The sequence below is a fragment of the Sinocyclocheilus rhinocerous genome, unplaced genomic scaffold, assembly GCF_001515625.1.
Source record: "Sinocyclocheilus rhinocerous isolate Xijiao unplaced genomic scaffold, SAMN03320098_v1.1 scaffold285, whole genome shotgun sequence".
Classification (NCBI taxonomy): domain Eukaryota; kingdom Metazoa; phylum Chordata; class Actinopteri; order Cypriniformes; family Cyprinidae; genus Sinocyclocheilus; species Sinocyclocheilus rhinocerous.
In genome coordinates, this window is record NW_015630288.1 from 1,415,196 (window position 1) to 1,427,141 (window position 11,946).

General features: G+C 35.8%; 1 protein-coding gene across 1 annotated transcript; it reads right to left on the bottom strand.

Moving 5' to 3' along the window:
* Positions 1-6,818: 6,818 nt before the first annotated feature.
* On the bottom strand, positions 6,819-10,947 carry LOC107740010 (potassium channel GORK-like). The gene is made up of 6 exons (XM_016552282.1): positions 10,914-10,947; positions 9,435-9,522; positions 7,998-8,060; positions 7,197-7,795; positions 6,908-6,954; positions 6,819-6,833 (listed from the first exon to the last, which is right to left on the bottom strand). Exons 2-6 carry the CDS (start codon positions 9,494-9,496, stop codon positions 6,819-6,821), a joined length of 786 nt encoding a protein of 261 aa, XP_016407768.1. The 5' UTR covers positions 9,497-9,522; positions 10,914-10,947.
* Positions 10,948-11,946: the final 999 nt, after the last annotated feature.

Consider the following 11,946-nt stretch of genomic DNA (forward strand, 5'->3'; position numbering starts at 1 on the left):
CCGCTATTTCAAAGTGAAAGTAAAATGCGCACGCTGCTTTTACAAGCTATTTAAAAGCGAAGGAAAGCTAGGAAAAGAGGGAACGCCCCGCCCACGCGGTGATACCGGTATTACCGGTGTTGTCACACGCCGATTAACCGGTGGGAAAATTTCCTCACCGTCACAACCCTACATGTGGGGAAGACCAGGCTTAGAATAAAAATCAACTGTGGCCCACATTAGGGCCAGTTTTGGATTATTTGGTTGGCTTACATGCAGCAATGCTAAGGCTTACTTGAGGCCCAAATCTGGCAAACAGAACCGAATTGTCCAAATGCCATTATTCCACTCAGTATATGGGCCAGAGCAAGGTGTTGGATCTGGGCCAGAATTAAAATAAATGGGGCCCAGATTTGGGCCAGTTCTACTTTATTTTATTTATTTATTGACATGGCTGACATGCTGCCTCCCTATGGCTTGCTTGTGGCCCAAATTTGGCAAACAGGAGTGGAACACACAAATGCCATCATTCTACATAGTATGTGGGCCAGAACAAGGTGTTAGATCTGGGCCGTATCTGGGCCAGAATTAAAATAAATGTGGGCCAGATTTGGGCCAGTTCTTGTTTATTTTATTTATTTATTTTGATGGCTGACATGCGGCCTACCTATGGCTTGCTTGTGGCCCAAATTTGGCAAACATGAGTGGACTGCCCAAGTGCCATCATTCTTCACAATATGTGGGCCGGAGTAAGGTGTTGGATCTGGGCCAGAATTAAAATCGATGTGGCTCAGATTTGGGCCAGTTCTGCTTTATTTGGTTTATTCATGGCTGACATTGGGCCTTCCTTTGACTTGCTTGTGGCCCAAATCTGGCAAACAGGAGTGGTCCACCCAAATGCCATCATTCTTCACAGTATGTGGGCCGGAGTAAGGTGTTGGATCTGGGCCAGAATTAAAATCGATGTTGGCCCAGATTTGGGCCAGTTCTGCTTTATTTGGTTTATTCATGGATGACATTGGGCCTTCCTTTGGCTTGCTTGTGGCCCAAATTTGGCAAACGAGTGGACCGCCCAAGTGCCATCATTCTTCACAGTATGCGGGTCAGAGCAAGGTGTTGGATCTGGGCCAGAATTAAAATCAATGTGGCCCAGATTTGGGCCAGTTCTGCTTTATTTGGTTTATCCATGGCTGACATTGGGCCTTCTTTTGGCTTGCTCGTGGCCCAAATCTGGCGGTATGTGGACCAGATGAAAGTGTCAGGTGTGGGCCTGATCTGGGCCTCAGGAATTTTGCTATCTGGGGAGGCAACAACACGCTCAAGTATTTTTTGCCAAAAATGTAAGATTTTAAATGGTCTAAGGCAGTGGTCGGCAACAGGTGGCCCGCAGCCAGATTATTTTGATAGCGGCTGGTTCTGAAATAGATCTGTCATGACAGCAATAGCTAGCCTACTCACAAGCAGAGTATGTGAGCAGAGCAGAGTGGGAGCGGAGCGGTGTGATTTTGACTGGAGCGAGGAGCTGATTTTTAAAAGTCGGAGCGTGGTTTTCACTCGCTCCAACATTTTTTTTTTGCCACGATGCCAAACTTACTTGCCGACCCTGGTCTAAGGCATCATTTTCTTTTTTTGGCATAGGAGTTATAGCATTTCTTAATGCTGCTGGAACAACTCCAGTCTGCAACAAATCATTTAAAATACTAAAATAGTAAGTATAGTAATAGTATCATAGTAAAATTTAAATAAGCTTGTGTGAACAGGAATAGGATTTTGACACGAACACTTAATATTTAGCCTTTCAGAGTATACACTATTTGATAGCATGTGCTAGGCCTGCACAATTAATCATATTTTAATTGTGATCATGATTTATGCTTCTCTCGATTTATTAAGCATAATCGTCTGCAATATTTGGCCACTGGTTATTTAACCTGAAAACATTTAAGTTTAATTTGGCATTTGTGTTGTCTTGCATTGGTAACAAGCCTCCATAAGCTTTAATGATTTTGATTGTTAAATGTCAAGTTTAAATCCCTCAATCAGAGCTTTTCTTTTAAATGGATACATTTTAAGCCCAGTGATTTAATAACTCTTCCCAAACTGCCAAATATGCTCACGTGGTCTCTCTGCATTGCAGAAAAAACACTAATGAGCTGAAAACACCAGCAAACATGTAAGATGGAGTTTAGCAATCTCCATTGAGATATTCTTTTATTGTTGTTGTTGTTGTTGTTGTTGTTGTTTTTGGCAAAACAATTGTGATTGACCATTTAACCATTATCGTGCAGACCTAGAGTGTGTGAACAGACACTTATATGCGCACTACAAAATTTCATGCCTGTCCAGTTTTTGTGCTATTCCTCTCATGGGCGTCTATTGTTGTTGCCATCTGCAGTAGTTTGTTGTTGTTCTGTCTCTATATTTAACACTGTGAAACGGGTCTGGACAGTGAATGAATGAATGAATGAAAACAAATGTATGCCGTTAAAAAAATTCTGATTGTGTGCGTCACATGCACTATACACATACAGTACCCTAGAATACACATTAACCAAAGTATACTTTGGGCTAACTACTTAATGACCCTGTTGACACTTGGAAAACTTCCAACATGATTGAAATGTTCTCTGGCTGATGTTGGTGGACTCCTGTGGCTTTTGGAGTGACCTATTCTTCTCATACTCTAGAACGGTTAAGGAATTGAACTGTTGGCATCTTATACAACATCTTCCATAAGCAGTGTTGGGGAGTAACTAGTTACATGTAACGGCGTTACGTAATTTAATTACAAAATAAATGTAACTGTAATCAGTTACAGTTACTAAGAAAAACTGTGTAATTAAATTACAGTTACTTATGAAAATGTGAACGATTACAAAGGGGATTACATTTGAATATTTACACACATCCACATACAGATTTAATTGATTTATTTCCCAAATTGCACTGACTACTCTGTAACCTATTACATTTCCAAAGTAACCTTCCCAACACTGTCCATAAGGAAACGCAAAGGCACCTTTAAAAAAAAATTCAAAGCAATACTAACCTTACTGTGGCAGCTTTTGGTTCTCCCAGCAGCAAACTTTTCTCACCAAAATACTGCCCAGCTTTTAGTTTGAAAAGAACTGCTGTATTATCCTTTGATAAAACCTCCACTTCTCCCTTGTGGATGAAATACATCTAGGAAAACAAAGCATAATTTTTAAACATAATTAGGGTTCAAATTGAAGAAAGGATGTCAAAAGATGATTTGGGGGATGGGAGGCTTTACTTGTAAATGTATATATCTATAGCTCTGACTAATACTAAATTGCAATGCATACCCAACATTATGCAAGAACATTATGTAAGTGTATCTATAAATTGCACCCTGAACATAAACATTAACATGCTGTTACTCTTTCAGGCTTATATAGCCATTCAAAATTTTCAAAAATCAGATGCACAGTATGTTTCCAATGTTCTTGTAATAATAACCTCTGATCCATAGTCATTTTTCTTATATATGAGATCATTGGCTCTGAACAGGGATTGGGAAATTCTTCTGGCTAATAAGCGAATGAAGCATCCATCAGTTTCTAACTCCTCCAGACACTCCTTTGTTAACATCGTCTCAAAAAATGGTCCCTGCAAACAACACCTTGTAAATCTGAGAGTGACGGATAATTATTTTCAGCTCATTAAAATAATTTCAACATGTATTTAATTCCAAAAAAAAAAAAAAGGAAAAATAGCAACACAAGCACTGTCTACTGCACAAGATCAAGCAAATTAAGTTGTCATTCAAGTTATTACACTGAGTTTCCCTGCTTTGGTTATTGCCGCAGGAGACAAAGGACGTGTCTCAGATTCGAGTGTTTTCTTGATCTGGATATTAAGACCAAACACCTAGGAAAAGAGATGATAAGTTTACATAATTAAAGTGCCATTCTATAGTAATCTTTACATTAATAATAGTACATTTTACCTTTGCTATAAAATCAGCATAAAGAACTGTTGATATATCACCGACTAATGAAGATGGCAAATACTCAGTCAGTTTATCCTGGTCAAATCCTTTTGTGAGTTTCCATCGAAATACGTAAAATCTAACTACACTGTCATATAAAGCCCCAGTTATTTTGTGGCTCTTACAAAAAAAAGAGAGAAAATAAATATTAGTTAATACAATACATACAATATACAGAAACATTCCAATCATTCCAACGTAAATACATTATTTTGAAGAATTTCATTTTCCTATGATGCATTACATGATCAAAGGTTAGTGCAAAGAAATTTATAATGTTACAAATAACTATTTCCATTTCAAGTTAATGTTGTATTCAGACTCTCGGTTCTTAAAAGAATGCTGTGCAGCACTGACAGCATTTGCAATCTAGCAGTCAGATATTCAGTTTCATCTCAGGCTTTTTTTGCCCAGTAGTATCCAACTGCAGTCCTGCAGCGCCACATGTTTCAGGACACACGAGCCAGGCCACCCATCTAAAGGCCTGTTCACGCCAAGGATGATAACTATAAAGATAACGATAAAGATATAGATTTAAAATCATTCTTAATATTAAAGAATAGCAAAGCCCACACCACAGCTAAAGGCACAGAGAAACGATATCCTTGGAATCACTTTCAGAACTTTTTTTTCTCAGCTGATGAACGATAAAAACACTGACACCCGATCAGAATCAATACTGCTATAATGTGAGCTTAGAATAAACAGATGATATCGTCTGCTGATGTGGAAGCTAATATAGTTGTCTTTATAGTTATTGTTCTTGGTGTGAATGGGCCTTAAACCTGGAAGTGAGGGGCAGAGTTATTAAAACATAACAACATGGCCACTTTATGTTTTAAATGTATTTATTATATACTGTATTTAATGCTTTGTTCTAATTCTATTACATTTATTGTTTGTGGGTTTATGTTACGGTACTCCAGAGCACTTTATGTTTGTTATTGACTTTGTCAAAGTTGAGATAATGTGTGTTATGCATTTTTAATTTCAGCTCTTGTAGGAACACACTACAAAATCTCATCGAAAATGTGCAAGATTCCAGAGACCCTTTTACATTTTAATTTTTATTCGGGGAACAGACTTTTTTGATCAAATGCAATGAAAAAAGGGGACTAAAAGTAAACTCTTCTTTTAATGTGTGATAATTATAATAATTTCAAAAGTTGATAATTATTTGCTGTTTATTATTTCTAGTACAGTTTAGTTTTAAGTCATAATTTTAGTGATATTTTTTGTTGTTGAAATTTCTTTTTATTTAAGAAGTAGGTTACAGGTTTTTTAATATTTTGAATTTCAAAATAAAAAGTATACTTGACATTCAATGTCCATGCTCTGTCTTTAAAGGGATAGATCACCCAAAAATGAAAATGCGTCAGCATGCATTTTACCTGGTCCTTGCTACGTTTCTGGACCTGGGAACATTGCAGTTGTGTTGCTGTCTATGCAGGGTCTGAGAGCTCTCGGATTTCATAAAAATATCTCAATTTGTGTTCCGAAGATGAATAAAGGTCTTACAGGTTTGGAACGACATGAGGGTGAGTAGTAATTACTGACAGAAATTTTCATTTTTGGGTGAACTAACCCTTTAACTATTTGTTACAAAATTAACATTAAAGGGGTCATATGATGCGATTTCAATTTTTCCTTTCTCACTCGCGCGAATAATTACATTCGCGTCTGGTGTGAACACACCATAAGAGTCAACCACGCCTACCTAAAACGGCTCGTTCTAACATGCCCCCACATGTCTACATCATATGACCCCTTTACCTAAATATTATCTCGTAATAGCCTACAGTCAAATGGAATTCAGTATGCTACATGATGCTACATTTATTAACTACCTAAATCTAAATGATCTATCAATGATCTAAATGAGTATCAATAAATAATTTCAAAATCCATGTGAGAATTGCTTGTATTACATCTATCAAAAGAAAGTTACACTACAAAACTGGAAGTGGTGTGACTCTAATAAGACCAAATCTGTCCTAAACCATATGGTTCGCCTCACTTCCAGTTTGAGACAGGTGGCCTGGTGTGTGTGTGTCCTGAAACATGTGGCGCTGTGGGGCTGCAGCTGGATGTATCTCCCTTTTGCAGGATTTGTCCATTTATTGATAAAACTCTTTTCTGAAGGCCAGTTGCATTTTTTAGTATTCTCTTCACTATTAAAGAGACTTTGTACTCCCCATCTTGATGTGGCACTTCTGGAGTGCCCAGTTCTCTCCCTGTCCATTAACAACCAAAATAATAGTTGTAATAGTTTAATAGTTTCTGAAAATTAGGCTTTGCCATTAAAAAAACTATTTCAAACAGTACTAATTTACAATATTACTGTTTTTGATTGTGGAAATTAATCAAATGATACACTGGTTATCAGTAAGATGAAACAGATTCTGTATGAAAATAAATACCTTCAAGAATAGTTTCATGCTCTCAGTTTTCTCTGTATAAGCAGCTCTCATAGCATCTGTGTTTGCCAGCATAGCAGTAACAGTGCCTGATAACCAGCCAGTAAACAGCATCGCAGCAATCATAATGAAACTCATGCCAGCTTTCTAAAAATGTGGTTTATGCACGAAGAAAAGTCAGTGGCTGGAGATGCATAAAGCAAGCAGGGAGTCTCTATACATGCATAGCACATAGAACCATTGTGTGATTTATGGAAAAATAGGCTTTGTTTTGTCAGTTAAAAAGAAAAGGCATAAAACCTAAACTGTAAAGTAGAAAACTGCAAAACATATTGTCAAAAACATGCTATGCCCTATTTCATCTCAAATCAAAGGAAAAATAGAAAAGGTATGAATTATTTTCATGACAATTAACCATCCCCATTCTAATGACCATAAAGTAAAAAGCTTAGACATTTTTAGTTAAATTCATCCAAAATTTTCCTGATTTAATACTTACCATTGCAGTTAGAGATGGATAGATGTCCCCAAATCCAACAACACATACTGTTGTGGTTACAAAGTACAAGCTCATTAAATACAACTCCTGGAAATGAACAGTGCCTGAAGAACAAAAATCATCTGTTATTTTATTTTTATTTTTTAAAAATATACAGATTTATTTTTAATCTTTTAGCTATATGAAAAAGAATAAAACATATTCAATGGTCAAAGCTCTGAAGAACAATACGTACCAAAATCGACATCAAATGATTTGTCCAAGTGTCTCACCCAGGACAATAATGTACAATTGTGCTTTGTCACTGGTAAGAAATAGTCACTTATGTTTCCATAAAGGTCTGCAGCAGGGCATGAGCTTGCAAAGGCAATACAAGTGGTGAAGTGCACGAAAAGAGCAGAATATACCAACAACTTCAAAACAGTAATGGCGTTCCTTTCAGCAGTAATGTCAACTTGCAAGAATGAAAATGCAAAGGGAATGCGATATAACTGGAAAATATGTGGAATCCTAAAGTATGCATAAAGATGCAATGCTTCATTATTGGCATAAAATCCATTCTCACCAAATGGTGAAATCACAATCCAACCCACAAGTTCCCAAGGAAAGCAGGTTATGAAATCTACAAGGAACCCGGTTTTGACATAATGATGTGCTGTTTCCAAGGTGTCAACTTTGAGATCATTGTCTTCATAGAAAGCAACATGCATGCGGATATAAATGTCCACCCAACAACACAATCCAAGTATGTAACAAACAATCCACAGCTCCATTCTGACGTGTAAAAATGCAATAAGCAATGAGGTAATGATGCTGACAGCGATTGCTAACATGCTCCTGAAAAATTCCCATCTTACATAAAATGCACTGCTGGGCAAAATGGCTTTCCTGCAAAAGTATAAGAAGAAACAAATCATATTTCTCAATAGTTAAGTACTTGGATACTTACAATATTAGGGTGCTCAATTCATTTACAATTCAATATGCTAAAGCTTCCAATTTAGTGGAACAAGCACATTTTATGATGTGAGGTACTGACATCTTTAACATTATCAGTAGTATTAAAACACCACAGTAACACTGCATTTACCTCATTAGGAAAGGTGATGGGCATGACCACAAGAAGAAATATGCAAAGTGTCCCATTAAAGTCCTATGGAATCAAAAACAATAATGTACACTTAATTAATTCACCCACATTATTTATTCACTCTCATTAAAACATTTTCATTTTTGTATGAACTATTGCTTTAGTTTATCAGTTTAATGCAAAAAAAAGTGCAGATTGGTTTTTATGGAGAGCTTGGTTAACCCGGCCAATAAGAGACCATTAACTACAATTCTTCCTTTTTATTATACAGATGTTTTATTAAAACACTGACCCAATATCAGGTAAAAACTATAGAGACAGATTCACGGGTTCTCAGAGATCACCCCCTAGCAGAGGAAGTTTTGAAACAGAATTTTTTTGAAACAGTTATGACGTAACGAAACCTCGTTTCACTTGGCAGTTTGATACATGCTCCGAATCACTGGTTCTAAACAAAGGATTTGCAAAGGTTTCAAAGCTTAATGAAGCAGTGCTTTTAATAGTGCCCATCACTAGCTGAAAGTGTGAGATCAGAGTAATGCTATTATTGAGAACAGATTTTAAGAACCATTCTGTTGTAAAAAGATACTACTATTTGTGGAAACCAGTGAGGAGGTGGGTGCCATTTTGTTTGGAAGAACAACATTTTCTCTTTCACTTCGCAAGGAATTAAGGGAAGTTTTTTTTTTTTTTTTTTGATGTGTGTGTAGTTAAATTATGTTTATAAAATGTATTTCTTTTTTTAGTCCTTTGTTTATTATTTTGGCCCGACTCCCACCATAATTATTTTGTGTTTCCGTTATTTTCTCTTATCAATGAACCTGACTTTGATTAATTTCAAATGAAAGTGTTGTTCCTAGTGCTGGGGCTGGAGATGAGATGTTTCTTGTGCATTCTTTCCACTTTTTGTTACCTCTGTCCTCTAGACAAGAGGATTAGATCATAGCAAGTCAAAGAGTGTAATTTAATAAATAAGGCATATGATTAGGAGCGAATGTGCATATTTTAAAATAAAAATATTACCTGCAAATACTTCAAGTACATTATTGTACAATAAATTCTAATTCTTTTACTATATTACTTTCTTTTTCCTTCTTCCATATAAATACCTTTATTATTTATACCATTAAATTACATACACAGGAATTGGACAAATATGGGAACACCCATTACTTTAGGGGTCAATCATTTTTGTAGGATACAGTGAAAAAACCTTGCAATTACCTTTTATTTATCTTTTTGTTCTCTATATTCCATAAGTTGTATATCAGTGTGATGTAAGTTTTGTTCAGCAGTGTTTAGTATGTGAAATTGGTAACTTGTCAGACATGCAAAAGGGGCAAAGAAATATTGCCTATTTCCCAGGTGTTCACATTATTTTGTCAAACCCCTGTACATGTTTAAATTTTCACATCATCAAAATAATGTTCTGCTTACTTTGGTCTCTGTCGTTTCATTCGTCCCAGTGGAACAGTTTCTTCCTCAGCTCCAGCATACATTGGAATGTTTCCAAAGTCCTCCACATCTAGAAAGATATTTGTATATATTTTATCAGTTGCTAAAAAAGCTAGGGCTTCTATTTTGGCACAATCCTTAAAGCACTTTTACTCCAGAACCAGAATGGACATTCATCAGGGCAGGGGGGTGACCCCCCCTTTATTATTCATTTTTAAATAATGCCAGGATAATATACCAAAATACTAAATCTGGCTGATATTTATTTGTTTTAAACTAAAGTGCATGAAATTATAAAATCAAAGATTAACGTACAGGCTTCTCAGGCCAGTTGCAGTGCTAACGCTTTGTTTTAGTCATCATTTTTGTCCTGAAGAAAATATCCTTCAGTCAAACTTTCTTCATGTCAAATTCCTTAATTTTACTCAGTTTAAGTCTGAAGTGGCATCTACTTTTAGTCACAGCTTTAAAATTGCACCGGACAATGGGGGCCTTTAAAGTGTCATGAAACCCTAAAACATATTTTTAAGATGTTAATATATATGAACAGGTTGCACACCAGTCAAAATAACAATAGCACTCATTATGTCTATCATTAAGGTAAAAGTGGTTATTTTTTTGAGCAATTTCGTTCTTCCGGTTCAAAAAGCAAGTGGTGATTGTCTGCCGTGGCTGGAGAGTACGCGTCTACGTCATCAGTTTCCGACCTTTTCTGAGTATTATTCATGAGAATGAAGTCTTACGATCCAATCACTGCACTGTATTATGCAAGAGGTTGTATTACAGTGGAGAATTCAAATCTCATGAAAGAGCTTCCGCGCTGTCAGTTCATTTCTGTAAAAATTACCGTAACAATATTTAATATGACAACATGTGGAGCGTCTGATCATGAACGCGATGACACAACGGATTATTGCACACAGCAAACGATTCAGACCAAGAATTCAAAGAAGAGTAAACAAAAATTAACTGCCTTTATTCTTTCTGTTTTAAAGGTATTTTAATATTAATTTGTCTGTATAATGAGTGTGTTGTAGGTCTGTGTTTTATTGGTTGTTGTCTCTTCTCTTCCCACCCTCTACACTCCCACTTTTCCACAGTTTTACGCGCCCATTTCTATCTGGAGTCTTTTTCAGATCTAAGGTGTGAAAGACCAGTGCTGAAACAGGGGTGTTTCATGACACTTTAAGTCAAAAAGGCTGAGAACCTTTATATCTTGTAAAAACCTTGTTATTTCTTTTAGTTAATTATGTAATTTATCAGTCATTATACGGTCTAATTAATATCAGGCAGATTTTCTTTCAATGCTTACCAAATATATTTCAGCAAATTAATATATGCTATGCATTTTTACTGTATTTTTAAACCTTGTTCCCATAGTTACTTAGTTTCACTGATTCATAATGATAGGTAAGTGTTGAGAATATACATTATATAATGTATGTTTCTCAAAATACTCACAGCATTTTGTCTTCTTGGAAAATCTACGTCCTTGAAATGCCAATGTGAATTTTTGTCTCTGTGCAACATCAGATTCTTTGATATGGGATTGCCTTTTCAGTATTTTCTCTGCAGTCTCCACCAATGTCGTGTAGCATTTTGGCTCTGATCGGAATTCTTCAATTTGCCTAAAAAAATTACAGTTTCCTGATAAAATGTTCTTTATCATTAAAGAGATTTTACTTTAACATGTAATTTGTTTCTTAGTTTGTAAAACATACCTTTTAAGCAGGGGATATTTCTCAAGAAGTACTCTGATCTTGTCAAAATCAATGACTACAATTTCACAGCATGTCACAGCACGTACTGTCAATGTGGCTTGTTTTCCAAACAAAAAACCTGCCTACAGGAAAAAAAAAACAAATAAAAGATTATTCATTTAAAAGATGTACACAAAACTATAGTATCTGGCACTACAGAAACTCCACTTTGCGGTATACTGTTATTAACAAAAACACTGAAATTAAAAACATGAAATATTTATGTTGTGTAGGAAAGATTGTGGGTATTTGGACAGGCCCTGAAAATCTGAACAAGGTGTAACAACTATTTGTATGTTGCGGAACACACCTCAAAGTGCAGGGCCTAAGTGCCATTTGCCAATAAACTGACATGATTTTATCCAGGTTTCAGAGTTCCTATAGCATCAGCCACTGATGCAGTGTCAAAGTGATTGATATAAAAGGGAACAATGTATTTAATTGTTACCTCTCCAAAATGCATTCCCTTCTGATAATGTCCAACAACTTCTGAAAGATTATCATTCAAAATCTATAAAATATTCAGTAAATAAATAAATAAAATACAATTCTCAATGATTAAACAACAACGATTAAAATAATCAAGTTATAGGCTATAACTTATTTTGAGGTCTGCACTGAACTGCTTAATTTATGCTTTAATTTTAAAGGGGTGGTTCATTGCGATTTCACTTTTTTAACGTTAGTTGGTGTCTAATGTTGCTGTTTGAGCATAAACAATATCTGCAAAGTTA